General features: G+C 47.7%; 1 protein-coding gene across 1 annotated transcript in view; it reads left to right on the top strand.

Annotated features, from left to right (window-relative positions):
• The first annotated feature begins 23,109 nt into the window (after positions 1–23,109).
• The window catches only part of LOC127678466 (solute carrier family 23 member 1-like), a 50,680-nt gene continuing 46,689 nt past the window's right edge, over positions 23,110–27,100 (top strand). Inside the window, exon 1 of the mRNA XM_052173430.1 lies at positions 23,110–23,360. Coding sequence (XP_052029390.1) covers positions 23,316–23,360 — 45 coding nt within the window. The 5' untranslated portion in view covers positions 23,110–23,315. The remainder of the gene's footprint in view (positions 23,361–27,100) is intronic.

The raw sequence follows: 27,100 nt of genomic DNA, 5'->3' as shown, positions 1-27,100 counted from the left end.
TATTATTTTGAGTCTCCTGGCTGCTGGGATCCCATCAAACTCATTTTCACTGGATGCCATTACTATAGGATTGATATTTTTTGAAGAAGTTATATTGGCTTGGGGGATGTGTGTGTGTGTGTGTGTGTGTGTGTGTGTGTGTGTGTGTGTGATTTTTGTGTTGCTGCTCTGGGATTTGATTTACACATCTGGAGTTACTTGGTTGCTCAGGGTCATTGGAGAACAACCACAGCTGGATATTCCCATAAGTATCGTACCAGGCAGTAACAGTGGACACCCTTTCAGAATCAATAAGTAAATTCAATAAATAAATTGAGGGTAAACAGCCCAGGCTAAAGTGGGTCAGCCTCAGACTTTAGTAAGATACAGGTTGGAAAGCTAGGGATGGGGCTCACCCCTTCAATCCCAGCACTTGGGAGGCAGAAGCAGTATAACCTCCGTGGATTCAAGGCCAGCCTGGTCTACACACTGAGTTCCAGGACAGCCAGGGCTACACAGTAACACCCCATCTTAAAAACAAAATGAAAGATTAGAACTAGGAGGGAAGCTGGCTGGCCAGGAAAGGGTTAAGTACAAGGTCAACTTTTCAAAGAAAAGAAATTGAGGCATAGAAATGAAAAGTTATAATTAAGAAATAAAAAGAGGGATACCTGGGTTCTTTCCAGCTTCTGGCTATTATAAATAGGGCTGCTATGAACATAGTGGAGCACGTATCCTTATTACATGCTGGGGAATCCTCTGGGTATATGCCTAGGAGTGGTATAGCAGGATCCTCCGGAAGTGACATGCCCAGTTTTCTGAGGAACCTCCAGACTGATTTCCAGAGTGGAAGAATGGATGCAAGAAATGTGGTATATATACACAATGGAGTACTAGTCAGCCATTAGAAATAATGAATTCATGAAATTCTTAGACAAATGGATGGAGCTGGAGAACATCATACTAAGTGAGGTAACCCAGTCTCAAAAGGTGAATCATGGTATGCACTCACTAATAAGTGGATATTAGCCTGGAAAACTGGAATACCCAAAACATAATCCACACATCAAATGAGATACAAGAAGAAAGGAGGAGTGGCCCCTTGTTCTGGAAAGACTCAGTGTAGCAGTATAGGGCAAAACCAGAACAGGGAAGTGGGGAGGGGTGGATGGGAAAGGGAAGGAGGCTTATGTGACTTTCGGGGAGTGGGGAGCCTGAAAAAGGGAAATCATTTGAAATGTAAATAAAAAATATATCGAATAAAATTTAAAAAAAAAGAAATAAAAAGAGGGACTGGAGAGATGTCTCAGTGGTTAAGAGCACTGACTGCTCGCCCAGAGGTCCTGAGTTCAATTCCCAGCAACCACATGGTGGCTCACAACCATCTGTAATGGGGTCTGGTGTGTATGAAGACAGCAACAGTATACTCACATAAAATGTATTTGTGCATATATGTCTATATGTGTGTATTTATGTGCCCTCTTCTGGTGTGTATGAAGACAGCAACAGTATACTCACATAAAATGTATTTGTGCATATATGTCTATATGTGTGTATTTATGTATGTGTGTCTATGTATGTGTCTATGTGTTTTTTCATGTGTGTCTCTATGTATATGCCTGCTTATGTGTCTGTGTGTGTTTTTATGGGTGTCTGTATGTGCATGTATATGTGTGTGTTTATATATGCATGTGTATATATGTCTCTGTGTGTGTGTCAATATAAGTTCTGTGTGTGTGTTTGTGTAGTATGTTTGTCTGTGTGTGTTCTGTGTGTGTATGTTTGTGTCTATGTGTGTTTGTATATGTGTGTGTCTGTGTATCTGTATCTGTATGTGTACCTGCAACTGTGTATGTATCTCTTGTGTGTTTTCATGTGTGTGTGTCTGTGCACGTGAGCACGTATGCTGGAGCATGGACAGCCTCTCAGGCCGACATCCGTGAAGAAGACTGATTCTTCCTGTCCCACTATCCACCCACTGCCAGGAGCTCTTCAGAACAGGGTGGGACCTCATGGGGCCAATTCATGCTGGGAGTTTGGCTGGCTGGAACTTGTTTAAGTTTTGTGCAATATAGTCCCATATTCTATGAGTTCATGTGCGAACTGCCACCGTTATGTCCAAGAAATACTGCTTCTCTACAGACATCCACTCCCTCTGGCTTTTACAGTCTTCCCTTCCTCCGTGATTTCTGGGCCCTGGAGAAGGGGGTGTGATCTTCTCATCTAGAGCTGACCTCTCATTGTCTGAGGAACAGCTGAATGCTGCTGTCTGTATCAATTACCATCTACTGAAAGAAGAAAAGAAAGGGTGTCTGATGAGAGTTGAGATGCACAAATCTGTGGGTATAAACATTCAAAATCTCTGTCCACGTAGCAAAACAGTTGTAGGGTCTCCCTTAGGGCCTGTGACCTAGCCCACCTCTGGCCTCTATGCCAGTACATGAGAATGTTCACATACACACATATTACACACATGCTTGCTCATACAAAAGACAATAAAGACCTAAGTTGTGGATCTCTTGTTTAGCTTTATCTCATCATTCTGTGGTGTGTACATATAACATCACACTAAACCTGTACATGGATACAATTATCATTTATTGACTGAAAAGGAAAGAACATTTATTTCATTTAAAAAGGGAATGCAGCCAGGTGAAATGGTGCATGCCTTTAATCTCGGAGGAGATAGAGGTAGGTAGATGTCTGAGTTCGAAACAGACCTGGTCTACAGAATGAGTTCCAGGACAGCCTGGGCTTCAAAGAGAAACCCTGTCTCTAAGAACCAACCACAAAAAGTGAGTGTAATACAGCAACAGAAATAAATGAGCTCTAGCTTCATGACCTTAGACGAATTTCCTAACTGCCAGGCCTTGCCGTCATAGAAACGTTTAACCTTAAAAGCAGGTTTAAAGAAACTCTGCATGTTACAACATTAATAGTAAGAGGGAGAAATGATCAAGCAGTGGAAATGTTACTTCTAGAAGAAGGTTATTGTTATTGTTAGGGAAGCCAAGTGGCAAGGTTTCGGAAAGGTCATGTACATTATTGCATTGCTGGACCTAGAGGCTACACTAGTGTTTAATGCTGTCATCATGCGGACAGACATAATGGACCGAAGATGCACAGCCTTCGCTGGGTAGGCTGGGATCCCCTAAAATGTCACCAAGGCCTTCCATCTTTTTCCAAAGACATTCAGATAGTAGCTTTTCAGTCATCCAGCAACACCTCAATGACACAGTCATATCCGCTTTGACCAAGTCTGTCTGAAGAGGAAGCAAGTCTTTCCTCCAGTCAGTTTCTACGAATGAAAAGTGAGGCTCAGTAACTGGCGGCACTGTGGTTAGAGTTCGGACACTTCCTGGGCAAGAAGAGCATTCATCTCAAGTCAGAGCTGTGCATTATGGGAAACAGAAAAAATATAGCCCTCAAAATGCTGAAAAGCCATTACTCCCACATTCCAGTGGTAAAATGTCACTAATAAGTGATTTTGGTTATTTTATTTTTACTATACAGATTTAAGTCAGTGCCTGTGATGGTGAATGCTAATTGTCAGCAAAACTGCCAACAAAATCCAGGATCCTTTGGGAGGCCCACCCGAATACCTGTGGGGAGCTATCCGATTTTAATTGAGGTGGCATCTTAGTTACCTCTCTATTGTGTGGTAACTTGTAGAAGACAGAGTTTGTTTAGGGCTTACAGTTTTCAGAGGACTAGAGTATGTGACTATCATGGTGGGGAGCATAGCAGCAGGTGAGGAGCAGAGAGAGAGAGAGAGAGAGAAAGAAAGAGAATGGGAGAGAGAGGATGGGAGAGAGAGGAGGATGAGGGAGAAGAGGAGAAGTGAGAGTTCTCAGAATGGCCTGCCATTTTGAAATCTCAAGGCCCACTTCCGGTGACATCTCCTCCATCAAGGCCACACTTCCCAATCCTTCCCAAAGAGTCCCATTGAGTGGGAGCCAGTACTCAGCCTAGTGAGCCTCATTCAAACCAGCACACTGGGAGCCCCTCACTGCGGGTGGCGCCACTCCCTCCCTGACTGGGACCCTGAACTGTAAGAAAGGCTGCTGTGCTTCACCACCGTGACCTGCCAGCCAAACAAACCTGTCTCTCTGCAGTTGCTTTGAAAGGAATTCTCACAGTGGCACTTTCTTAAATGTTAACAACTTATGTAATCACGTTATTTAGATTAATGACCATTTTTCCCCTTGGGGCATCTAATTTTTTTGAATGTATTTTTATTGAATGTATAGTTTTCTGTGACTATCATTCAATGAAATTGTTATTGGGATATTTAGGTGTTCGTTTATTTATGGAAACGATATAAGCTCATCTAGTTAAAGCATGTTAATATAGTTAGCCTATTTAGTAGGCAATACCTGTATTTTTAGGAGCAAGTTTCAGTGGAGAGTAGTGCTTTCCTCTTTTGGTCCTGGGACTAAAGCATGGCTGGGGGGAGGGGGGCGAGGCTGCAGGGGGACGGGGCGTGCGGGGGGCGGGGCATACACGGTGCTGCTGTGCTCTCCAGAGCTCTCTGCATTTCTTTAATATCTGGGTTAGTGGAGACTGGCAGAATTCTCTTGCCTGCCTCTTCATTCAATTTGTTACAATATTGTTTTTAAATTGTCTTCTACTGCAATAGTGTTTGACTACTAGAGCCACTCAGCCGTTTTCTAGGTAATAAGTTAACAGTTCCTTCGGTTGCTGTGATAAAGCACCCGTACACACAGCAAGGAGAGGAACAGGTTTATTTCATCTTATATTTCCAAGTCACAGTTCATCACTGAAGGTAGGCAGGGCAGGAACTCAAGGCAGGAGCCTGGAGCCGAAGTGGAGGGCACTGCTTACTTGGCTTATCTTTAGCTGGTACTCCCTGGCTGGTGCTCCCTGGCCGGTGCTCCTCCTCCCTTAGCTTTCTTACACATCCCAGGCCCGCCTGACTAGGGGTAGTGCTGTCCACAGTGGACTGTACCCAACATTAACTAGCAATCAAAAAGAAAAAAAAAAAAACGTGTCTCACAGCCGTGCCGCTGAAGGCGTGGCTTCAGGCAAGGTCTTCAGTTGAGGGTCCATCTTTCCAGGGGCTCTGTTGACTATATTGGACTACTTCCCCTGTGGAAAGGACAGCGTTTTGTTCTTACTGGAGTAGATACTTATTCTGGTTATGGATTTGCCTTTCCTGCACGTAATGCTTCTGCCAAAACCACCATCCGTGGACTCACAGAACGCCTTATCTATTGTCATGGTATTCCACACAGTATTGCTTCTGACCAAGGAACTCATTTCACAGCCAGAGAAGTGTGACAGTGGGCCCACGATTATGGAATTCACTGGTCTTACCATGTTCCCCATCATCCTGAAGCAGCTGGTCTGATAGAAAGATGGAATGGCCTTTTGAAGACACAGTTACGGCGCCAATTAGGTGGCAATAGCATGGAGGGCTGGGACAGAGTTCTTCAGAAGGCAGTACATGCTTTGAATCAGCGTTCAATATATGGTACAGTTTCTCCCATAGCCAGGATCCATGGGTCCAGGAATCAAGGGGTGGAAAAGGGAAAGGTTCCACTCACTATCACTCCTAGTGACCCTCTAGGAAAATTTTTGCTTCCTGTCCCCACAACTTTAGGTTCTGCTGGCCTAGAAGTTTTGGTTCCAGAGAGGGGAGTGCTCCTACCAGGAGCCACAAGAAACATTCCATTGAACTGGAAGCTCAGACTTCCCCCTGGCCATTTTGGGTTTCTAATGCCCTTAAACCAACAGGCTAAGAAAGGAATAATAGTGTTAGGAGGGGTAATAGATCCAGATTACCATGGGGAAATTGGATTACCTCTCCACAATGGAGGTAAGCAGGATTATGTCTGGAGTGCAGGAGATTCCCTAAGGTGTCTCTTAGTACTACCATGTCCTGTGATTAAAGTCAATGGGAAACTACAACAGCCTAATCCAAGCAGGATGACAAAGGACACAGACCCATCAGGAATGAAGGTATGGGTCAATCCTCCAGGAAAAGAGCCAAGACCTGCTGAGGTGCTTGCTGAAGTTGGAGGAAATACAGACTGGGTAGCAGAGGAAGGTAGTTATAAATACCAGCTAAAGCCACATAACCAGTTGCAGAAACGATTATAAGTAATATGAATGCTTCTATCTTATTTTGTTAAAGATACATTTGTCTTTCTTCCAATTCCTTTAACATCAACTGGTATTGAAACACTAAAAGAATGTTCCCAAGGGACATTTCCCCATTGTAAATTTACAAATGCGTTTGCGATTGTACGAGGAATAGTTATATCACGTTAGGCATATTCACAATCTTGTTATTGTTTCATGTGGACATGAGATATTATTTGTGTCAAGTTGACAAGGGGTGGATTGTAGTGGCTATTTCTGGTTGTCAACTTGACTATATCTGGAATGAACTACAGTCTAGAATTGGAAGGCTCACCTATGATCCTAATTTGGAGGCTCAGAGATATAAGTTTCTGACCTGGATCTTGGTATGGAGATCTTGAAGCATAGTGGCTAAGACAATGAGATCTCCGAGTTCAAGATTATTTGGGATGCATACACATTTAATCTGGAGTTATCACAGAGAAAGGAGCTTCAGTTGGGGAAGTGCCTCCATGAGATCCAGCTGTGGGGCATTTTCTCAATTAGTGATCAAGTGGGGAGGGCCCCTTGTGGGTGGTGCCACCTTTGGGCTGGTGCTCTTGGGTTCTATAAGAGAGCAGGCTGAGCAAGCTGGGGAAACAAGCCAGTAAGAAACATCCCATGTGGTCTCTGCATCAGCTCCTGCTTCCTGACCTGCTTGAGTTCCAGCCCTGACTTCCTTAGTGATGAACTGCAACGTGGAAGTGTAAGCTCAATAAACACTTTCCTTCCCAACTTGCTTCTTGGTCATGATGTTTGTGCAGGAATAGAAACCCTGACTAAGACACTTTGTCTCCTAGAGTTTCGCCATCTTGAATTCCTTTGAATGTTTAAAAGAACTGAATGGCAACTGTTGAGGTTTGGTCTGTTACCATGTGTTGTAATGCTAAATACTGACCCCCCCAACCCCCCCCCCCCCCAAGGTCTCGTTGCCCGGGCAGCTGAGGAGATCTGCACTCAGTACACCTAGTGATGCTATGTAACCTGGCCCACCAAGTTATCCCTGATTGGTCAATTTAGATGCCTACAGCCTATAGTTGAGCAGAAGAGAGGTAGGCGGGGCTTCGGTTCCAGGGTTTGGGGTTTGAAGCAGAGACCACAAGGAAGAAAGAGGGAGGAGAAGACGCCACCTCGGGTAGGTAGGTGAACCTTGAAAACACGGCTTTGAAGGCTGGCCAGTTGGAGTAAAAGCGGCCCAGGCAAACACTGCAAGTTATGACTTGGGGTTATTGATAGGAAAGTAGATACTAATAGCTCAAAGGGTAGATGTCTGCCCTGCCCTACAGTTGTTTGAGGCTTATTATAAATATAAAGGTTTTGTATCTTTTACCTGGGAACTGAATGATCAAAGGCAGGGTAAAGACCCCACAATTAATATTAAATATTTACCACCACAGGCAACTGTAGAGACGGACTAGCCAGTGAAGGCTAATTTCTCATACATGAGCGTTCCCATTTTCCTAACTTCTTTGCTGACAGGAACTCTGACACGGTGTTGACGTGATTCACCGGGTGTGGGTAAACCTGGATCCTGCTCTATAGGGCTTCCGGCTTCTCACCCGTGTGACTTCTGTGTACGTTAGCAGTCACCTGGTAACAAGACCTCTGAGAGGAGTCCTGTGAGCATCCAGTATGGATAGTAGAGCCTCAGACCAGACAAATGACTCACTGTAGTGAACGTTTGCGAGCAAAGCAGTGTGAGCGAAGGGTGTACTGTGGGGCACACGGCAGCTTCCACAACAAGTTTTTGTTTGCTTTTTATTTTTCTGGGGGGTGGTTGCAAGGGTGGAGGGAGAATGCAAAGGAACAAGGAGATTTGTGGGATTGGAGTGCATGATGTGAAATTCACAAAGAATGAATACAAAGTTAATTTTAAAAACAGTTACTGTGCTCCCCTGAGCTGCTGTTTCTGTGCCGGTAACATGAGGTGTTAAGAGTAGGTGACTTGAGAAGTTCTGAATTTTGGGACTCCTTCCCTGGTCTCATATGTTCCCGTTGTGAAATCTTGTGGCAATGGGATCCATTCACCAGATGACTGGCCAGGGACATGGGTGTGGTGTAGGACCTGGGAAAACAGCAAAGTTAACCAGCCCACACTGGGTCTTGGCACTCTTTGGCATAGAACATCGGTTTGTCCTCTTCCCTGAGGTCCTTTAAGACCAGGAGCTGTTCTGAACACCGTGTGTTCAGAAGAGGTTGTGGGGCCAGAGCCCTAAAGCTGTGGGGAGAGCTTCCTCTCGATGCCTCACCAGGCAGTGTTCGTTTCCTATGTGATCCGCGGGCGTCTGTATCTCTGTCGCTCATTAAGACGGGCCAGCTAAATGGCAGGTGGGTTCCTAGTACAAGCCCCTAAAAATAGCAGAGGCAGGGCTCCGCTCCAAAACCGCGACAGTATCAGCAAGCTAATTAAGAAATCTGCTGGCGATGACGAGGAGCTGGCGAGTTTCCCGTTCCCATCAACTCTGTCAGGATGAGCGGAGCCTATGGAGCCGCAGCCGGAGAGAACAGCTCCCTGGAGCAGGCGCCTTCATGTCAGAGATCCGGAAAAACCCACGTCTCTGTGCATATGCTATGAGATTGGATGACATTTCGGTGGAAAGCCGTGCGGGGTTTCCATTTAAGCACCTAGATCCGCGGCCCGATCTCATAGCTCCTTTTAATTTTTCTTTCCATTTATCCAGTTTTGTTTCACGATGCTTACTTATGAACCCAGCCCCCATTAGATGAACTCTGCCCAGCTTTAGATAAACGGAAGAAAGTAGAGAACTTCAGGTTTGCTCCCTGGCTGGCTCCCCGGCCTGTGCTCCACTAGCCTTTTACGTTTTAATTGTGTGTGTGTGTGTGTGTGTGTGTGTGTGTGTGTGTGTGTGTGTGTGCACAGGCATCCTGGAGCTGGAGTTACAGGTGTCTGTGAGCTGCTTCATATAGGTCCTAGGAAGCAAACTCTCTTAGTTTGGATGAGCAGTACTTGTTCATAACCACTGAGCCATCTCTCCGGCCATCTTACCTACCCAGCCCATCTCCTTAGGGATAGCACCATCCGCAGTGAGCTGGGCTCTCCGAAATTCTCGGCGGATCAAGACAATGCCCCCACAGACGTTCTTGCAGGCCAGTAAGCAGTATTCCTTCACGGTTTATGCTGCAGGCTCCTGTCTTGACTTCCTGCCAAGGAATAAAATGTCTTCCAACATTGCTAGCTCTGCATTGTGGCACACTGTTACTGCTCCCTCCCTCCCACATCAAACGGTGTGTTAAACAATAGCTAAGGGACTGAGAAAGTGGGTTGGCAAAGGGAACACAATAAGGGGTGGGGGGCACCTAGGAAGATCTGGCTGTGGTGATGCTTGTCTATAATTCTAGTACTCCAGGCTCAGAGTAGTCAAGAGTTCAAGACCAGCCTAAACTGTATAGGAAGACCTTGTATCAGAAAACAAAGAGAGGAACTGAGAGAAGAAGGGAAGAGAAGAGAAAGGAAGAAGAAAAGAGGAAGGAAGGGCAAGGAAGAAGGGAAGAAGATAGGGAGGGAGGGAGAGAGAGAACCCTGACATGCGCCTTCCTGGAGTGTGGCTCTCTGTTCCTCCTATGAGTAGGTGGCCCCTGCTGAGAGGGGGTGTAAGCCCCCCCCCAGTCAGTCTGATACTCGGAGATGAGGGTCATGGAGGTACCTTTTGTCTTCTGTTTGCCAGTCTTGCATGCCCAGTAGCTGCCCAGCAGGTCCCACAGTCTCCCTTCTCACACAAATTGCATGAAACTTTCTATTTTGCTCCTTGGTTTTGTCAGTTTAAAAAAAGGAAAATGCTTAGTTATAGGGAAGCCATGGCCTAGGGGCGGACCTGGATTCTGGTCTCAGTCTCAGCATCACTGGGAAGATTCTGGACCCACCGGGAGCCGCCTTCCAGTTATCCCTGGCCACATGCGGTTCAGTACTGAGTACACACTGCTATCAAGACTTCTGTTTTGTTGACCCTGACACCAAGTTCTGTCATGACTGCCTGTCTTTCATCAATTATTATGAATAATTTTATATCGGCCATTATTTAGTGCCTGTGCTCCGTATTTTCTGATCGCCCTCTCATATCTACCTTTGGTCTCCCTGTCAGGAAGGTAGAGAGCAGGCAGCCCTTAGATGTGTGGACTGGAGCATCTGTCTGCACACACCCCAGGGTTCTGGGGCAGAGACACGATGATAAGAGGGTGGTTACAAGGTCTGGTCTCCCTCTGCTCCCCTATTTGAACACAGAGTTCAAGGAGTCTGAATTCCAAGGGAAAAACAAAAATTGGCTGTTAGGCTGTTTTTAAGGTATGTCTTTCTGTCAAGGCTGGATGACAGTACACTGGTCTGTTTGCTAGCTCGATTTATAATTTCTGTACGGAGACACATGACGTGCGGGACCAACATTTTTACTTTTGTAGTGTCAGGCCCTGCAGATACTATGGGTGTGTGGAATTGAAGGCCACACTAGTCAGTTCTCCTACTTAGTGGCAATCAGCCTGTCTCCTTCCAAAGACTCACAGGGGAAGAGAACCTTCCCAGGTCCTCAGTGATGCTCTCAGCAGACCCAGCTTCTTTCCGACGTTCCCTTGTCGAGTTCAGCTCTCTTCAGATACAACACATGGCAACGGAGAGAGATCTTCCTGGTGCCAGAGTGAAGGTTGTTCACAAAGGCTGAGCCTGTATTTTCTAGCTCAGACCAGAAAAGACTGGGACTGGACCCCATGAAGGACAGAGAACACAGGACCAGTGTAGTGGGTGGGTGACAGCTCTCCTCATACCATACCATATACCATTCATACCATATCATACTACACCATTAGTCATATCATACCATATGCCATACCACATACCGTACCACATATACCATACCATACCATACCATACCATACTCATCGCAGAACTCAGAGGATGCTTTTTTGCTGAAAGCCACCTGGCCAAGGACTCACAGGACCATGGCAGGAGCCCAGGGTGTCGCTCCTGTTATCCCTTCTGGGGCAAACAAGGCCTTCAGGAAGCAAGACCACCTCTGTGGGGCTGTGTGGGGAGGCCTGTAGAGAGGAGACCTCCATGCACGGCTGGAGGGCACCGACAAAAATGTAGTAGAAGAAACTGCCTTGAATCCAGCACCCATGTCTTACTGCTGGGCTGGCTACCATTCAATCAATTGCTTGGCTATGGAATTGGCTACAACGTGACCTGTACTGCCTACAGCTGCTTCAGATCTGGAGGGGAGGGTATCCTGACAGTCAAGGAATCCCACAAAGTCACACTGCACAGTGAGCTCATGCAAAAGATTTATCCGGAGGAAAAAACACAGCAGGGTGGCTGCCTCTGCTTGGGTGAGAAGCGGCAAAGAACTGAGCAGAAGCCAGAGTTTGAATAGGATTTCTTGGGGGTGGGGCGGGGTGGGGTGGGGTGGGAATATTTCCAAGGTAGCCTGGGATTGGAGGGATTATGTGGCTTGATCTTGAAGCAAACTCAAGATTTTTTAAAAAAATTTTTCTGTAGCGTGAGGCCTGGCCATGGGAACTCTTCAGGAGGGGACTTGGCTGATTGTGTGCCTCTTAAGGGCACCCTCCGGAGTAGTCTAATGGCGGAGACTAGTAGCCTGGGTTCCGGGCTTGGGCTTAATGGGAATCTCTGTCCTGCAGGGAAAGCGTCCCTTCCCCTGCCGCTGTTTCGGCATGGGTACTCAACACTGCCATCTAGCTAACAATCTTTCTTTTGAGGCAGAGGATATTTGGAGAGGCTCCTGGGATTTTCTGTTTTGCTTTTTGAGACAGCGTTTCATTATATAGTCCAGGCTGTCCTTGAACTCGCAATCCTCTTGTCTCTGCCTTACGAGTGTTGGGATGACAGGCAGGTAGGTACCAACACACTCAGCAGTAATTAATCTGGAGATGTTACATGAAAACCCCTAGATGCCACCCAGAGGTTTGGAGGTGCAGGGCTCTGTCCGGCAGGAAGTCGTTCCGTGTCCCGTGAGCATCACATTCTTAAACCTTCGGTTGAGGAGCCCACTCCAGTGCCTCCTGTGCGGTACTGCACCCTGGGTGGTGGCCAGAGGGCTGCAGAGCAGGGCAGGGCTGCAGAGCAGGGCAGGGCTACAGAGCAGGGCAGGGCGGGTCCAGCACAGAGCAGCTGTGCTGCGACGACGCTGCCTCCCATACTCAATTTCAGCCCATGGCAGGCACTCGGTACGCCAGGCAGGTCTGAGACCACTATGTTCTTGAGGAACAGCCTTGAACTTCTGAACTTTCTGCTTCTGCATCCCAAGTGCTGGGATTATGAGCGTGTAGCAGCATGCCTGGCTTCAGGTAGTGCTCGGAATGGAATCCAGGGCCTTTTGTATACTGGGCAAATAGTACATTCCTAGCCCAAGGAAGGATCCTAGCCTAAGATGCGTCTATTTTAAAAATCATTGCTTTTATATATGTGTATGGATGAGCCTGTGAGTGGTTGTTAGAGCTATGGGTGTAGTGCCTACTGGCGTGACAGAAGGGCCCTGGATCCCCTGGTGCTGGTGGTTGTGACCCGCCTGATCTGGATGCTTGGGTCATCTGGAAGAGCAGCACGTGCTCGGCTTTTGGGGTATCTCACCAGCGCTGGTCTCTGCAGTCTCTCGGTGTTCGTGAGGATCTCATTCTAGTGCAGTTCTAATGGACCGGACCCGGACAAGACAGTGAGATCTGGGTCACCCCTTCCCACACCCACAGCTTCTGCCCCTTGGGGCTACACTCACACGTTACTGTCACTCACGTGGCCTCTGGTCCGCCCCTCTGTCTACACTTTTCACCAGGGCCTCAGCATTCCTATGGTGGCTCTGGTTGTCATTTCTACTGAGTTGAGTCTCAAGACTGAGGTGTACGCGTCTGACAGGAGGCTCTCCGGAGGTGTACACATACGCCTTAACATCCACTTGGTTATTGCCAAACCATCTGCGTTCATCTAGGTTCCACACTCCAAACCTAACCCTTTTCCAACTCTTCCCCAGTTCCATAAAATTTCTTCTTGCACCCTATCAAACATCCCGGAAGTCCCCCATAATGCCTCACTCTCTGCTCCACCCTCACACCCAATCAGCGCAAACACATCGGCTCCTTCCCTGGCTCCTCAGATGCGATCGATCCATCGATCGTAGACTCCTCACGTGGCCAGCGAGCTCATGTGCCTGTGGCCCCTCTTCCGCCTCCGTTAACACCACACCCCTCTCTGCTCTGTCTGCTGGGTTCTTGTCTCCCCGCTGCCCTGGAGCCCCTGCACTCCCTGCCTCCTACAAACGCTCTCCAAACACTAACACGTGTCAAGACAGCCTTTTCTGAATTTCCATGGTGAGGCACGGCAGCACCGCCTGTTCCTCCGCAGCACAGCTTTTGGGAACATTTCCACTCAGGACCTCTGTGTTCATGTGACCCCGGGTATGTGAGTGTATAAAACAAGTGTATGAATTCAATGTTTGCTGATAATTATACATTTATTTTAAAATAATTCTTTTACACGCATATATAAAATCACTGTTTATTAAGAAAGAAAACCAAATGTGGAAACAGATGAGATGGATGCCTATTAATTTTGGCTGAGTATTGATATTGCAGAATATGGATGGCATCGTCAGCGTTTTTCAGAATTGGTTGATATTTCAATTTCATAATTGTCACTAATGAGAAGCCCTCCTTGCATAAATATTCAGTACAAAATGGCACAAGTATGTTTTAGTACATTTCAGAAGTTTTGGGAAATTCTGTCCTAATCCCAAGCCAAATTTCAGCTAACATTTTTTTTTTGTAATGAAACTCAGTGCCTCAAGCAGCACAATTTAAATTATATTTTAATTAATTTATTTATGTGGGTGCCTATGTGTGTGTACTCATAGGAGCACACATGCCACACCCCGTAAGTGGAGATCAGAACAGTGTGCAAGAATCCATCCTCACTTTCCACTATATGGGGTTTGGGGATTGAACTCAGGATGCTGGTGGTGAGAGCAGGTTTCTTTATGCACTGAGCCATCTTGCCAGGCCCCTCAAATAGCAATTTTTAAAATCAAACATTGTAACGAAATACTATCTAAAGATATACAAATCTGGTGCTTGTATACTGAGGAACAGTGGTAGGAAAATACTAAAGTACTTTCCATAATTAAGCTATTGTAGTTCTGTAAGAGCAGAGAACTCTGTGTGTGCAGTAAAAATCTTTCACTGTGTGAATCCCAGCCAGGCATTTCAGCCAGCGTTCAGTGGCATCACATGGCGTCACGTAGTGCACAGTGACGTGTTGTACGCTTGGAGCCAAGGCTGGTGAACACCAACGGAAACTCCTCTGATTCACTACAATTTTAATTTTGAATTAATTTTTGGGCACTCAACGTCTAGAAACCTTTTACTATATGCAAGTTTATCGGCACCCTCCCATCCAGGCACGAGACTTGAGGCTGCGACCCAGTTCAAGAAGGAGAACGCTAGCACTCATCTCAGCCGCGAGCACGTGGCGATCCCTGTACTTCCTTGACTAATGGCTTTCTCTTCCACCAGATGGTGGATTCCGCGAGGGCAGGGGTGTGTGTCTGGTTTCGCTGACTTCGGTCGGTATATACACCTCCTGGCACGATGCTCAAAACAGCACACAGTATTTGAGTGTTATAGAATGTGCTGTACAGTTGATGGGTGGGTGGCTGGAAGGAAGGAAGAAGAGAAAGAATCATTTAGGTGCTTTTCATGTGTGCGGTGTAGGTTTGCACGCGCATGCACTCGCAGCTGTGTGTGTGTGTGTGCACTTGTGTGCGGGTGTGAATGTATGTGTGCACACGCATGTGACTAGAGGTCTGTGTCTGCTTTCTTCAGCGACTCTCACGTCATTCACGGAGGCAGGGTCTCCCGCGTGGACCTCGCGCTTGTCGATTGGGCTGGCATAGCTAGCCACCTTGCTCTGGGGGTCCGCTCTCTCCCCATTCCAAGTGCTGGGATTGCAGGTGGCTTCCAAGTTCGTCCAGAGTTTTCATAGTTGCTGGGGATCCAAATTCGGATCCTCACACCTACCTGGCAAACGCTTTCAACTGAGCCCAGGATAGTCATTATAAACAACGCTCTTGTTTAGGGCTCTCTCACCGGTTCAGAGAGCTCTGTAGATTGAAGACAATGTCATTTCCCTCCTACCCAGTCCTCAGTAGACTGGGGAGGGGAGCCTTTAATAAAGGCCAGGATGTAAGCCTTGACTCAGGAACATTCTGTGCTGAGACAGAAGTCCCATGCTGTGCTCCCCAGCCTGCCCCACCCGCCAGCCCTTTCTGTCCAGAGAGCATCCTAGAATGTCAGCACCACAGACAGAGCCCAACGCTCAGTTCTGGAAGGCAGGGTGTGCGCAGGATTCTGGCCAAGCCTGCAGGCGGCTGCCTTATTCTGCCTCTAGGTGGAAGGACACTGCTTTTTATTTTGTCCACTAGGTGACACTGTGGCCTTGTTCTCTATTTCCTGACGCTCTGACAGGTGATAGGTCAGAAGTTTTGTCTCTCTTATGCCCTCAGCCCCAAACTTTAGAAGGGAGAGCATGACTTGGATCAGTCTAGACAATACAGTCATGGGCTGTAGTCTCTGTATGCCACAGGGCAGGAAGTAACTCCACTTGATTTCAGCAGTACGGGGCAAGTGGAATGCTCAAACACAGAGGGATCACATTGCCTGCAGTCCCACAAGTCGGACACCTCAGCTCCCATATTGTTTCTGCAGATATCCAAGCTGAGGCATAGTCTTGAGCTGTCAAGTGGTAGGAACATAGGTGGAGCTCAAGCCCCTGCCCCCTCTTAGGTCCCTGCACCCAAAAGGCCCAGCACCCAAAAGACTGTCTGTGAAAGTCCACCGTGCCCAGAACAAGCAACCCCCAAAGCTGCTTCATAGCATCTTCTCCTGATGCCAGCATATGGGCCAGCCAGGATGTTGGCCGAAGGCTCCTGGTGCTCTAGGGGAGTCATCCATGGAGGGCTCGGGAGTTACCAGGAAAGAGACTTCATGGAGAAGTCAAGAGGCAGTGGTTCTTCTGGGAGCCATGGCTCGCAGTGTGTTGATGTGGGTTCGCTTACCGTTGGTGACACCACATGTCAGCGCTGTCTTCCTGGGGACAAGCCAGTACTGAGCACACCCCTGCATGATCTCCACTCCGCTATCCATTTTCTCTGAATAAAGTTATTTCATTGCTTTGGCAAACTTATAGGACTCCTACTTTCAGTTCTTTGGATTAAGAGGCCAAAAACCTGGACACACCTGTCCCAAACCCTGACTGCCAACACCAGAACCAACTTTTGAATTGTTATGAGAGGCGCAGTCCCAGGGCACAGACTCTCTGGGAGCCCCAGCCCCACGCTACCCTCTACCTTTCATTTCCAAAGTAAGTCATAAATCAAGACATTTTTCAAATATGTGGATGGACAGCAGAGAGGTGGCCTGCAGCGGAGCAGGGAGGCCTGTAGAGACCTCAAATGAATGTTCTTTGATGGCATGCGTGGCTTTGGAGGAAGCGGAAGCTCATGGTCTGCTAAGTTGACGCCTTCCAGTGGGACACCAGTGCTCTGTCTGGGCATGCCAAATGATCTAATGGTCACAAAGTTGTCAGGTCACGTACAGAACGGGGTGGGGTTAGGGTGGGGCAACATATAGCTAGTAAGAGGAATAAGATGGCCCAAGATGGTGTGGCACTGGACTTGCAACCTTCCTCACTCTTCAGTCATTGGCTTCTTCACCAGCGAGGTGGCTCTGCAGAAGGTTCAGAAGAGGCGACTCCTGTCCGGGAGCCTTCGTTCACCAGGTCAGGAATCAGTGAGTCCAGAGGGTCGTCGAAGCTCAGCTCCTGCCTTGTCCACATGTTTCTGCCCTTGAGCCCATATCAAGACAATCACCTAATTCTCAGGGCTTCTACATCTGTCCTTCCACCTTCCAGATGTGCGATTTAGGGTCTCTGTGGCCCCAAAATGTAGATGGCTGAACCTAGTGTCAAAATCCACTTTGGTCACCATTCCAAGTTCACCATTTCTTCCCTACCTACCTCTTGCAAGCATACACACTCTCAGAGAAGCCCATCAGCCACTCTGTACCCGGCAAATGTGACCGTGCCAGAGAAGGTAACTTTTAGGAGACTGCCATTGGTTGACTTGGTGGCCCGGGGCTCTGTACCTTAGGTGCTGGAATGGACCATGAGCACTGCCCAGAGCCTTGGTTGGATGCGCGGGGCCAGCAAGGAAGTTCTCCATCCGTCATGTCCCCAAAGCACCTGGAACTGAAGCCAAGGCTCTCTTGGACAGGTGACAGGGCAGTGCACGCAAATGCATGTCTCCCACAGGGAAATGCCCCGTCGGTGGCTTGGGCTCCTGAGCTGTGTGCAGGGCAAGTGCGGCAGTCATCACGTGGAGTTGCTCTTCTCTCTAGAGCAGCCCCACCCATCAAGCTCAGTGATATTCCGAAACTATCCTTGAGCCCATTTTCCTCTTCAGTGCCCAGTACCTTTTGTCCTTTCTTTCTCAACACCAAGACCCGTTTGTCTTTCCTACCATGCTGCCAAGAGAAGAGTACAGGAACATTTGATTTATTGAGATTTATTCCTCGTTCTTTTTCAAAGACCTCCCATTTTTGAAAAACGGATGTCAGAGACCATTACAAAGCAGGTGGGGATTCAAGGTCAGCGATGGTCACTGCTCAAGGGAGAAACTCCACCCAGGATTGCACTAGCTTGGTGTTCAGCCCTCTGGAGGTGCTGGTACCCAGACTCCCTGACCAGCAAAGTCTACTTTCCCTTAGTGGCCCATGAACCCCAGGGGTATCCTCTGGAGTACAAGTGTGTGGCACCACTCCTGGCTTTTGAAAAAATAATTTTTTTAATAGGGTCTCACAATGAAGCGCTGGCTGGCCTGGAACTCACTATGCAGACCAGATTGTCTTCAGAGTCACAGAGATCTGCCTTCCTGTCTCCCCAGTAATGGGATCAAAGGTGTCTGCCACTGTGGCCAGCTCATGCCACGGTGATAGGCATTCAGATACACTTGAAGCATGCATGCTTCTGTGGTAAATGCTCTACTGAAATAGTGCCCCCACCATTTCACAGCCAAAGCCTGGGAAGGAGGAAGATCATGTTTAGATCAATCTCCTTTTTGACAAAAGATCTGGCTTATGAGACCTGAGACACAGTTTAGTGACTAAGAAGAATTGAATAACCCTGGATAATTTGACGGGATCCATTTGCTAGGTTGGTATGCGTGCGTGCCAGACCCAGGTGTAGTGACAGGAAGTGGTGAGCTTTAGGAAAGAAGTCATGAGACACAGTCATAGCTGTGTGAGGAGTTTCATGTCATCCTGTGGCTCAGGAGAGTATGAAAGGGCTTTGTTATTTCGCTTAAGGGAAAACAGGAATAACTTTTGTTTTACGACTTTATCTAGACTGTCGATAGGAAGGAAAGAAGGCTATGACTTTACACAGCAGACAGTTGATATAGAGTGGGAAAAGGGAGGCTGGGATGAGGTTAGTGGACTTCCTGTCATTGGAGAGTATTGGATACACACAAGGAATAGTTAAGAGAATTTGCCAGGGCTTGGGAGACCAAGGATGCTGCCCTGGATGGAGCCAGGACCAGGATTGAGGTCACGTGATAGAAGCTGGTGTCACTCACCAAGATGGTGAGACTGGAGGATGCCGATGTCTTTTCCTCCCGGCCTAACTTCCGTTATAGTAGTTTGGTTTTCGTAGTTAGATTTCTGGCTCCCAGGGCCGTGGGTCTGGAGGTGAGCTGAAGGCTTGGCAGAAGCAGTCGGCTACACAGGAGGAATGGCGAGCCAACTTCTGACGGTTCCTGTTAAGTAGCTCCGGAGAGTCAAGTATCAGGGTTCTGCAAGAATGGGTTTAAAGAATAGGGTGTGTCTGTGTGTGTTTGTGTATCTGAGTCTGTGCATGCTTCTGTGTATGGGTGTGTGTATGTGTATGTTTATTTATCAGTGTTTCTGAGTCTATGTGTATGTATCTCTTTTTGTGAGCATGTATCAGTGTGTCTGTCTCTCTTTCTGATCATGTGTCTGTGTCTTTGTGTGTGTCTGTGTGTCTATGTGTGTGTGCGCGCGTGTGTGTGTGCCTTTCTGCATGTCTGTCTTTCTCTTTCTGTCTCTCTGAGTGTGTGTCTGTGACTGTGTCTGTGTGATTGTGCGTATGTGTGTGTGGGTGTGCCTGTCTGTGTGTCTTTCTTTCTGTCTCTCTGAGTATGTCTGTGACTCTGTCTCTGTGTGTGATTGTGTGTATGTGTATGTGCATGTGTATGCACACCTGTCTGTGTGTCTGTCTTTCTCTCTCTCTCTGAGTATGTGTCTGTGACTGTGTCTGTGTGTGATTGTGTGTATGTGTATGCGAGAGTGTGTGTGTGTGTGTGTGTGTGTTCCCCGAAGTGGGAAAGTAAATCTGGTATCTGCTGAAAGGGAGAAACAGTTCAAGTTCTCAGCTGCACTAGTTTTCTATTTACTATGTAAGAGTTACACCTATGAGAGTTAGGGGGCTCAGTGGGAAAAGAACTTGACATGCCAATGTGAAGACTGGATCTCAGATCCCTTGCTTCCACATAAATGCTAGGTGTGTGCAGTGGCCACCTGTAATCCCAGTGCTCAGAGGCAGTAAGACAGGGCATTCCCCGGAGCAAGCTGGCTGGCTAGACTAAGAAAATGGCTACCTCTGGGCTCAAGTGAGAGACCCTGCCTCAGTAAACGAGGATGAGAGTGCTGGGGGATGGCACCTGACTTTGATCGCTGGTTTTTACACACACTCGCACCTGTACGTATGCACAGACATACAAGCAAAAAGAAAAGTAAAGCAAAATAAAGCAGAAAGAAAGAAAAAGAAAAGAGAAACATCAAACAAAGGTAGGTACTGACGGCCAGGGATGCAGCTCAGTTAGAGCACTTGCCAGGTCAGTATCATCCTCAGGGACCCTGTGGTGTAATTTGTAACATGAGCCTGCACACGCTTGGTCTGTCATCAAATTAAACAAAACACACACACACACACACATATAATGCTGTAGCCGGGTTTGGGGTCAAGTCCTGGAGGATGGCTATTTAGTATTAGTGATTTTTTTGATCTTGGGTTTTCTGTCCAGGCTGCAGCCAGGTCGATCCTCTCCCCCTCCTATCGTGCTTTTTCCGTGCTTATCCCACGGGCCTTTCTGTGGTTCCCGCCATGTGTTCTGAATGGTGGGAGTCAGAGTCACCTGTCTCAGGATCGTCTATCACCGTGAGGAGCTGCTGCTTGCTAGGTTTGGCTTTCACGGAGGTAGGCGAGGGGTGAGCACGTTTTGGGAGAGGTCTTTCCAAGTCCTCTGTGCAGGAGAGCTACTCCTATCTGGTTCCCTTAAAAACTCCTGGCTTCTCTGTGTCTTACAGAGCCCAGCGCTAGCCAGTGCTGTTTCCTCGGGTTCTTTTTTTTTTTTTTTTTTTTTTTTTTTTTGATGTATTTTTATTTACATTTCAAATGATTTCCCCTTTCCTGGCTCCCCACTTCCCAAATGTCTCATAAGCCCTGTTCCCCCATCCACCCCTACCCACTTCCCTGTTCTGGTATTGCCTTATACTGCTGCACTGAGCCTTTCCAGAACCAGGGCCACTCCTCCATTCTTCTTGGACATCATTTGATATGTGGATTATGTCTTGGGTATTCCAAGTTTCTAGGTTAATATCCACTTATCAGTGAGTGCATACCATGATTGATCTTTTGAGACTGGGTTAGCTCACTTAGTGTGATGTTCTCCAGCTCCATCCATTTGCCTAAGAATTTCATGAATTTATTGTTTCTAATGGCTGAATAGTATTCCATTGTGTATATGTAACACATTTTTTGTATCCATTCCTCCATTGAGGGACATCTGGGTTCTTTCCAGCTTCTGGCTATTATAAATAGGGCTGCTATGAACATAGTGGAGCACGTATCCTTATTACATGCTGGGGAATCCTCTGGGTATATGCCCAGGAGTGGTTGAGCCTCTAGACCAATGGTTTTCAACCTTCTTAATGCTACAGCCCTTTAACACAGTTCCTCCTGTTATAGTGATCCCCCCCCACCATAAAATTGTTTTCGTTGCTACTTCATAACTGTAATTTTCTGAATCACAGTGTAAACATCTGTGTTCTCCGATGGTCGTAGGTGACCTCTGTGAACACAGAGGGCTCGCGATCCAAGAGTGAGAGTCCCTGCTGCAAGCGCTTGTGAGCTTTCATCTCCACTCAAGAGCCTTGGAGGCTGAGTGCCCAGAACGAGTAATACCCCTTCCTCCATTAATCATTTCATTCACGCGCCAACTCCCCTGGGCTCACTATCGTTTTAATAAGTTCTCTGTCATCTCAATCAGTTTTCACTTGGGAAACCAAAAACGTACCGGTAGCTGGTAACTCCGTTCACCTCCCTCCGCCTTCCCTGGGAAGCCAGCCTTCTGAAAGACACCTCTCTCTCAATCCTTCCCCCCCACCAATCCCCCACAGACAGGGTTTCTCTGTGTAGCCCTGGCTGTCCTGGAACTCACTCTGTAGACCAGGCTGGCCTTGAACTCAGAAATCTGCCTGCCTTTGCCTCCCAAGTGCTGGGATTAAAGGCGTGCGCCATCACCACCCAGCAATCTTTTTTTTTAATTAATTAATTTTATTTTTTATTAGATATATTCTTTTACATTTCAAACAATTTCCCCTTTCCTGGATCCCCCTCCCCAAAAGTCTCATAAGCCCTCTTCCTTCCCCCTGTTCCCCCATCTACCCCTTCCCACTTCCCTGTCCTGGTATTCCCCTATACTGCTGCACTGAGCCTTTCTAGGACTAGGGACCTCTCCTTCCTTCCTCTTGGACATCATTTGATATGTGAGTTGCTTCTTGGGTATTCTGAGCTTCTGGGCTAATATCCACTTATCAGTGAGTGTATACCATGTGTGGTTTTGTGATTGGGTTACCTCACTTAGGATGATATTCTCCAGTTCCACCCACTTGCCTAAGAATTTCATGAATTCATTATTTTTAATTGCTGAGTAGTATTCCATAGTGTAAATATACCACATTTCCTGTATCCATTCCTCCATTGAGGGACATCTGGATTTTTTCTAGCTTCTGGCTATTATACATAGGCTGCTATGAACATAGTAGAGCATGTGTCCTTATTACATGCTGGGGAATCCTCTGGGTATATGCCCAGGAGTGGTATAACAGGGTCCTCCAGTAGTATCATGCCCAGTTTTCTGAGGAACCGACAGACTCTTTGTACCAGTTTGCATCCCCACCAGCAGTGGAGGAGTGTTCCTCTTTTTCCACATCCTCACCAACACCTGCTGTCTCCTGAGTTTTTGATCTTAGCCATTATAGCATATTCTCTAAGATCAAGAATTGACAAATGGGACCTCATAAAATTACAAAGTTTCTGTAAGGCAAAGAACACTGTCAAAAGGACAAAAAAAGCAACCAACAAATTGGGAAAAGATCTTTACCAACCCTATACCTGACGGAGGGCTAATATCCAAGATATACAAAGAAATCAAGAAGGTAGACTCCAGAGAGCCAAATAACCCTATTAAAAATGTTGTACAGAGATAAACAAAGAATTTTCACCTGAGGAATATCGAATGGCTGAGAGGCACCTAAAGAAATGTTCAACACCCTTAGTCATCTGGGAAATACAAATGAAAACCCTGAAAGACCTCTCTCTTTCTCTCTCTCTCTCTCTCTCTCTCTCTCTCTCTCTCTCTCTCTCTCTCTCCCCTCTTTTATTCAATATATTCTTTATTTACAATTCAAATGATTTCCCCTTTCCTGGATCCCCCCCCCCCCAAAGTCCCATAAGTGCTCTTCCCCCCTTCCTCCCCCCTTCCCCAATCAACCCCTTCCTGCTTCCCTGTCCTGGTATTCCCCTACACTGCTACACTGAGCCTCCTCCCCCCCCCCCCCCAAAGACTTCTCAAATCCACACCCTGTTTCCTGGTGCTCACAAAACTTATCAAAACAGGAAGCATTTTTTCCACAGTCAGATGCACCTTGGTCTCTGCAGCAAGAGGCTGCAGGGGCAGTAGCCACAGGTCTCAGTGAGAGTAGATCACCTCCCCCGGGCCCGCCCTCTGACTCAGGCTCCTCTCTTGAAGCCCTGGACTCCTTCCCTGGCACTATCAGTCTTGTTTCTTGAGGGGAAGACAGAAGGAGAGCCCCCCCTGGTTGCCATGAACTTTGCAGTCGGCAGCTGTCGCGAGTCTCCCTGCTGCATGGTGAGTGCTGGGGTGCACGGAGGGAAACGTGGAGGGCAGCAGAAGGAGGCAGGCGGCAGTGTGGAGCACAGCCTGGCCTTGGGATCCTTCAGGTTCTTATCATCAAACAGGAGTGGCTTCTGCTACCCTGAGTGCAGACACAGGACGTTCTGTGTGAAAGGAAGGTAGGCGGGGTTCCTGACAACGTGCACTGGGAGACCCTGCAGTTTGCTTCCACCCTACTTAAGGACTCTTCTCTGGATAGGATCCTCTGTTTGGGCTTAGCGTTCTTTCCAAAGGCTCTGAATCAAGTAAAGGGAAACAGAGACGGCCAGGTTTTCTTCCTGAAACCACATCGTGACAGGTGTTTTCCTTCTGTTTTATACGCCCCCTCCCCTCCAGGCCCCATTAAATCTGGTCTCAGTAATCCCACGGAGGCCTCTCTAGCTGGTCCTGAAACCCTGGTCTCACCACCCTCTCCAACTTATTTTGGTCACCTAAAAATCACAGGGCTGGCTGAGTGGAGACCCTTGTCTTTGCCATTGCCCACCACAAAGACAGGAAGCCTCTCTCTCTTTTCAGACCCAGCTGAAGATCTAGAGTTAGGGACCACGCATGACAAAGGACTGAAGTTAGGGACCATGCATGAACCCGATTTAGGTCCTTGGACAGATCTCTGGATCCAACCACAGGCTCTGTCCATTTGTTCCTATTCCTGGCGAGGGTTCCTAGCATTCTTAAACAAGAAAATAATGAATCTTTAGAGAAAAAACACTTGGTCTCACCTCAGGATTACTTCTGTCATACTTTTTGGAGATTTAAAGGAAATATGTTGAAGATTCCATTTCCTCCTTGAGCTTCAGTGAGTCAAATAAGGATTTGGAGAGCAGAGGGCCTGCATTAATATTTCCAAGGGTGATATAAACAAACATCGAGTCACCTGGAGATAGGGTGACAGAACCAAAGTAACAGTTCCACCCTAGGCTAGCCTGGTGAACAAGAGTTGGCTTACTTACAGGAGCGTGGGTGACCCAAAAACAGCGTCAGTATTGAAAAGCCTCACCCTGGCGCAGATGACGGCTTCCCCAGATGGGGCTCCCACCTCCATTAACTTCAGTATACACTGTATATTCTAGCCCAGTGAGGCTGAGGCAGGATTATATAGACTGTCAGGGAGAGGTGAAGGAGGGAGGCTCACCACCACGCAGGCTGACCTTTTCCAACTGATTCTTCCACGAGGAACATCAACAGTTCTACTCTTGTGGGTGTCTGTGAGCAGTCACAACCTCTTCATGAAGATGGCGACGGTTGCCATTGCGTGGACGAAGGTGTTCTATGACATTCCACCTGCTCCTTCAGCTTTTGCACGCTCCTCATCCACCCCTTCAGCACTGTTCCCCAAGCCTTCCAGGGCGATACGGATATTTGGTTATTTTCTTCTGTCTATGGCTGAGTATTGGGCTATTATGCCACACCCTCAGGATCTTGACTGGTTATGAGTCTCTGCTGTACACTTGAGATTGTAAGAGTTTCCTCCCATGGGCAACTGAGGCTTACAGGGGCAGTAATGTAGTGGGCATACTCACAAATGTGTAGAAACCAAGTTGACAGGCATCTCACATCTAGTCAGTAAAACAACAGCATGTGTGGCTTCCCCGCCAGAGCCATGACCTTCTCAGCTCCAGAATTCTGCCTGGATTCTAACATCACTCGTGAGTTAAATCCAATGGAAATGATTTTTGATTGTATTATCAACAACTGTATCACTACTGCACCAGTAAGTACAACTTGCCTGCCATTTTGATTCCACAGTATACAGTGAGACTGTTGGTGACTGCCTTTTCCCCTAGTAGCCTGCGGTAGTGCCTTCTGGCTTTATGAAGGCCAATCAGTAGGGAGGGATTGTCCATCTTAGACCAGCCTAACTTCTCCACTTCCTGGAGCTAAAATACACAGGCGTCTCAGCAGTCAGGATCTACCACCTAGTTCTAGCGCACAACCAACAGCCGTGGTAATAGCCTTTGGGCGTGGTAGGGCCTTGGGGGCTTTACTGGTCAACAATTCATAGTGGGAGTAAGGACCTCAAAGTTGACTCAAGACACCTACCCCAAGATCAAGTTCTCAGCAAAAAGGAGAGACAGAGGGCAGGGATAAGGGACAAAGATAGAGGAAAGGGGAGAAGAGGGAAAGGGAACAAGGGAGAAGGGGAAGGAGCATTTGTCAGGAATGGGAGGGGTGTGAATGGAGACTGTCCCTGGATACAGCAGAGAAAGATGTGGCCCAGAGGCAAATAGCAGTTTATACAGGAAAAGGGGGCATGTCCATGTTTAATTTTGATTTTAATGTTAATTAAGGCGGTCAAAGAGGGCTTTTGATGGCCAGACTTTGGTAGTCAGCCTCAGGCGGAGGTAGTGGTCAAATAAGGGGCGGGGCTAGACCTTGGTGACTAGCTTTAGGACCGTGAAATAATGACTTTAGTAAGGCAGAGGGACTGGGAGAGAAGGGCAAGGCCTGCCACAGCCGCGTTTGCCATGCTCAGCCTGGCTAGCGTCGCCTTAGAGGCAGCCTACCCTGTGAGATGGAGTGGGACGCTGGCTTCGGAAGCATCTTTTCCCGCCCACACAGGGTGCTTCTCTTTGACCTCTTCCAGCATTATTTTATTATCTTTGGGGACAGCTGCTGTGGGAATCTCCTCATTCGCCTCATTGGGTATCATCGGTCTCACTAATCCATAGGGCTGCTGAGAATGTCACCGCCGTGCCTGACCTGTGTTCTGCAGAAGACTCCGAGGTCAGCACCATGCCATGTAACTTTTCAGCCAGGGGAGAGCAGATCTCCAGTTCCTCCACTGTCTGTTCCAAGCGGGTACCAGTGGGTCTTAGGAGTCAGTGGCTAAGGCAATACTAAAGAAAAACTGTTAGCTAGGCCTAGTTCAGCATGCAAAACAACCCATCCGCTGTCAGCTGCTGTCTCAGGATGTTCTATATAGTAGTGTCTTTGGGAGGCACTGCCTTAGTCGGTCCTCTGCCATCTCTGTAAGGGCTTTTCCTTTCTCATCGCATCTCATCCCATGTCCCTAGGGGTTTGTGAGCATCTCTCCATCCCCAAGGGACTAAGCAAGGCTGGCTCGAGTTCTTCTGACCTAGTCAGGGTCAAGAGGAAGCAAGGTCATGCTTGTGCCTATTGTGGTCCTTAGGGGTTCCCTGCTGCTGTCTTTCTATTGATGGTACCTGGCTCAGAAAGGACTCAGAACTGAGCATGCAGTCTCCACTGCACAGAATACTTGGGGAGAAATTTACCCACTCCTTGGTGAAGTTGAGTCTATCTGTCCCTCCGTCCGTCTATCTATCTATCTATCTATCTATCTATCTATCTATCTATCTACACCATTTACTTCTGTATTCATGAGTTGTTATCCATCACCCTTGGTGTTCCTGGTCCCAGGATCCACCTAAGCCCCAATATCTAGCCCATCAGAGGAGACCAATACATTGATCTGCACTGTGAGACCTCCTGTCACTCTGCGTGGTCCTCATCTTCAGGCTACACCAGGCTCTCCTTTAAGGAGGGGGATGTTATGGTTCCCACACTACAGAGCTCCTTCCTCCGTGACAGCTGACTGGCATGGACTGGCGCTCACCTACCCCTGAGGTGGCCTGTCCCGGGACTTGAAGCTTTCCAAAGGCCAACAACCACAGTGTTTCTGGCAGTTTTCTCCCTAGCAAGCCAGCTCCGTGCGCGCGCACGCGCGCGCGCACACA

This window comes from Apodemus sylvaticus, chromosome 2, assembly GCF_947179515.1.
Source record: "Apodemus sylvaticus chromosome 2, mApoSyl1.1, whole genome shotgun sequence".
NCBI lineage: Eukaryota > Metazoa > Chordata > Mammalia > Rodentia > Muridae > Apodemus > Apodemus sylvaticus.
The sequence above is the reverse complement of the archived record's forward strand: the minus strand, read 5'-3'. Positions and strand labels throughout refer to the sequence as shown.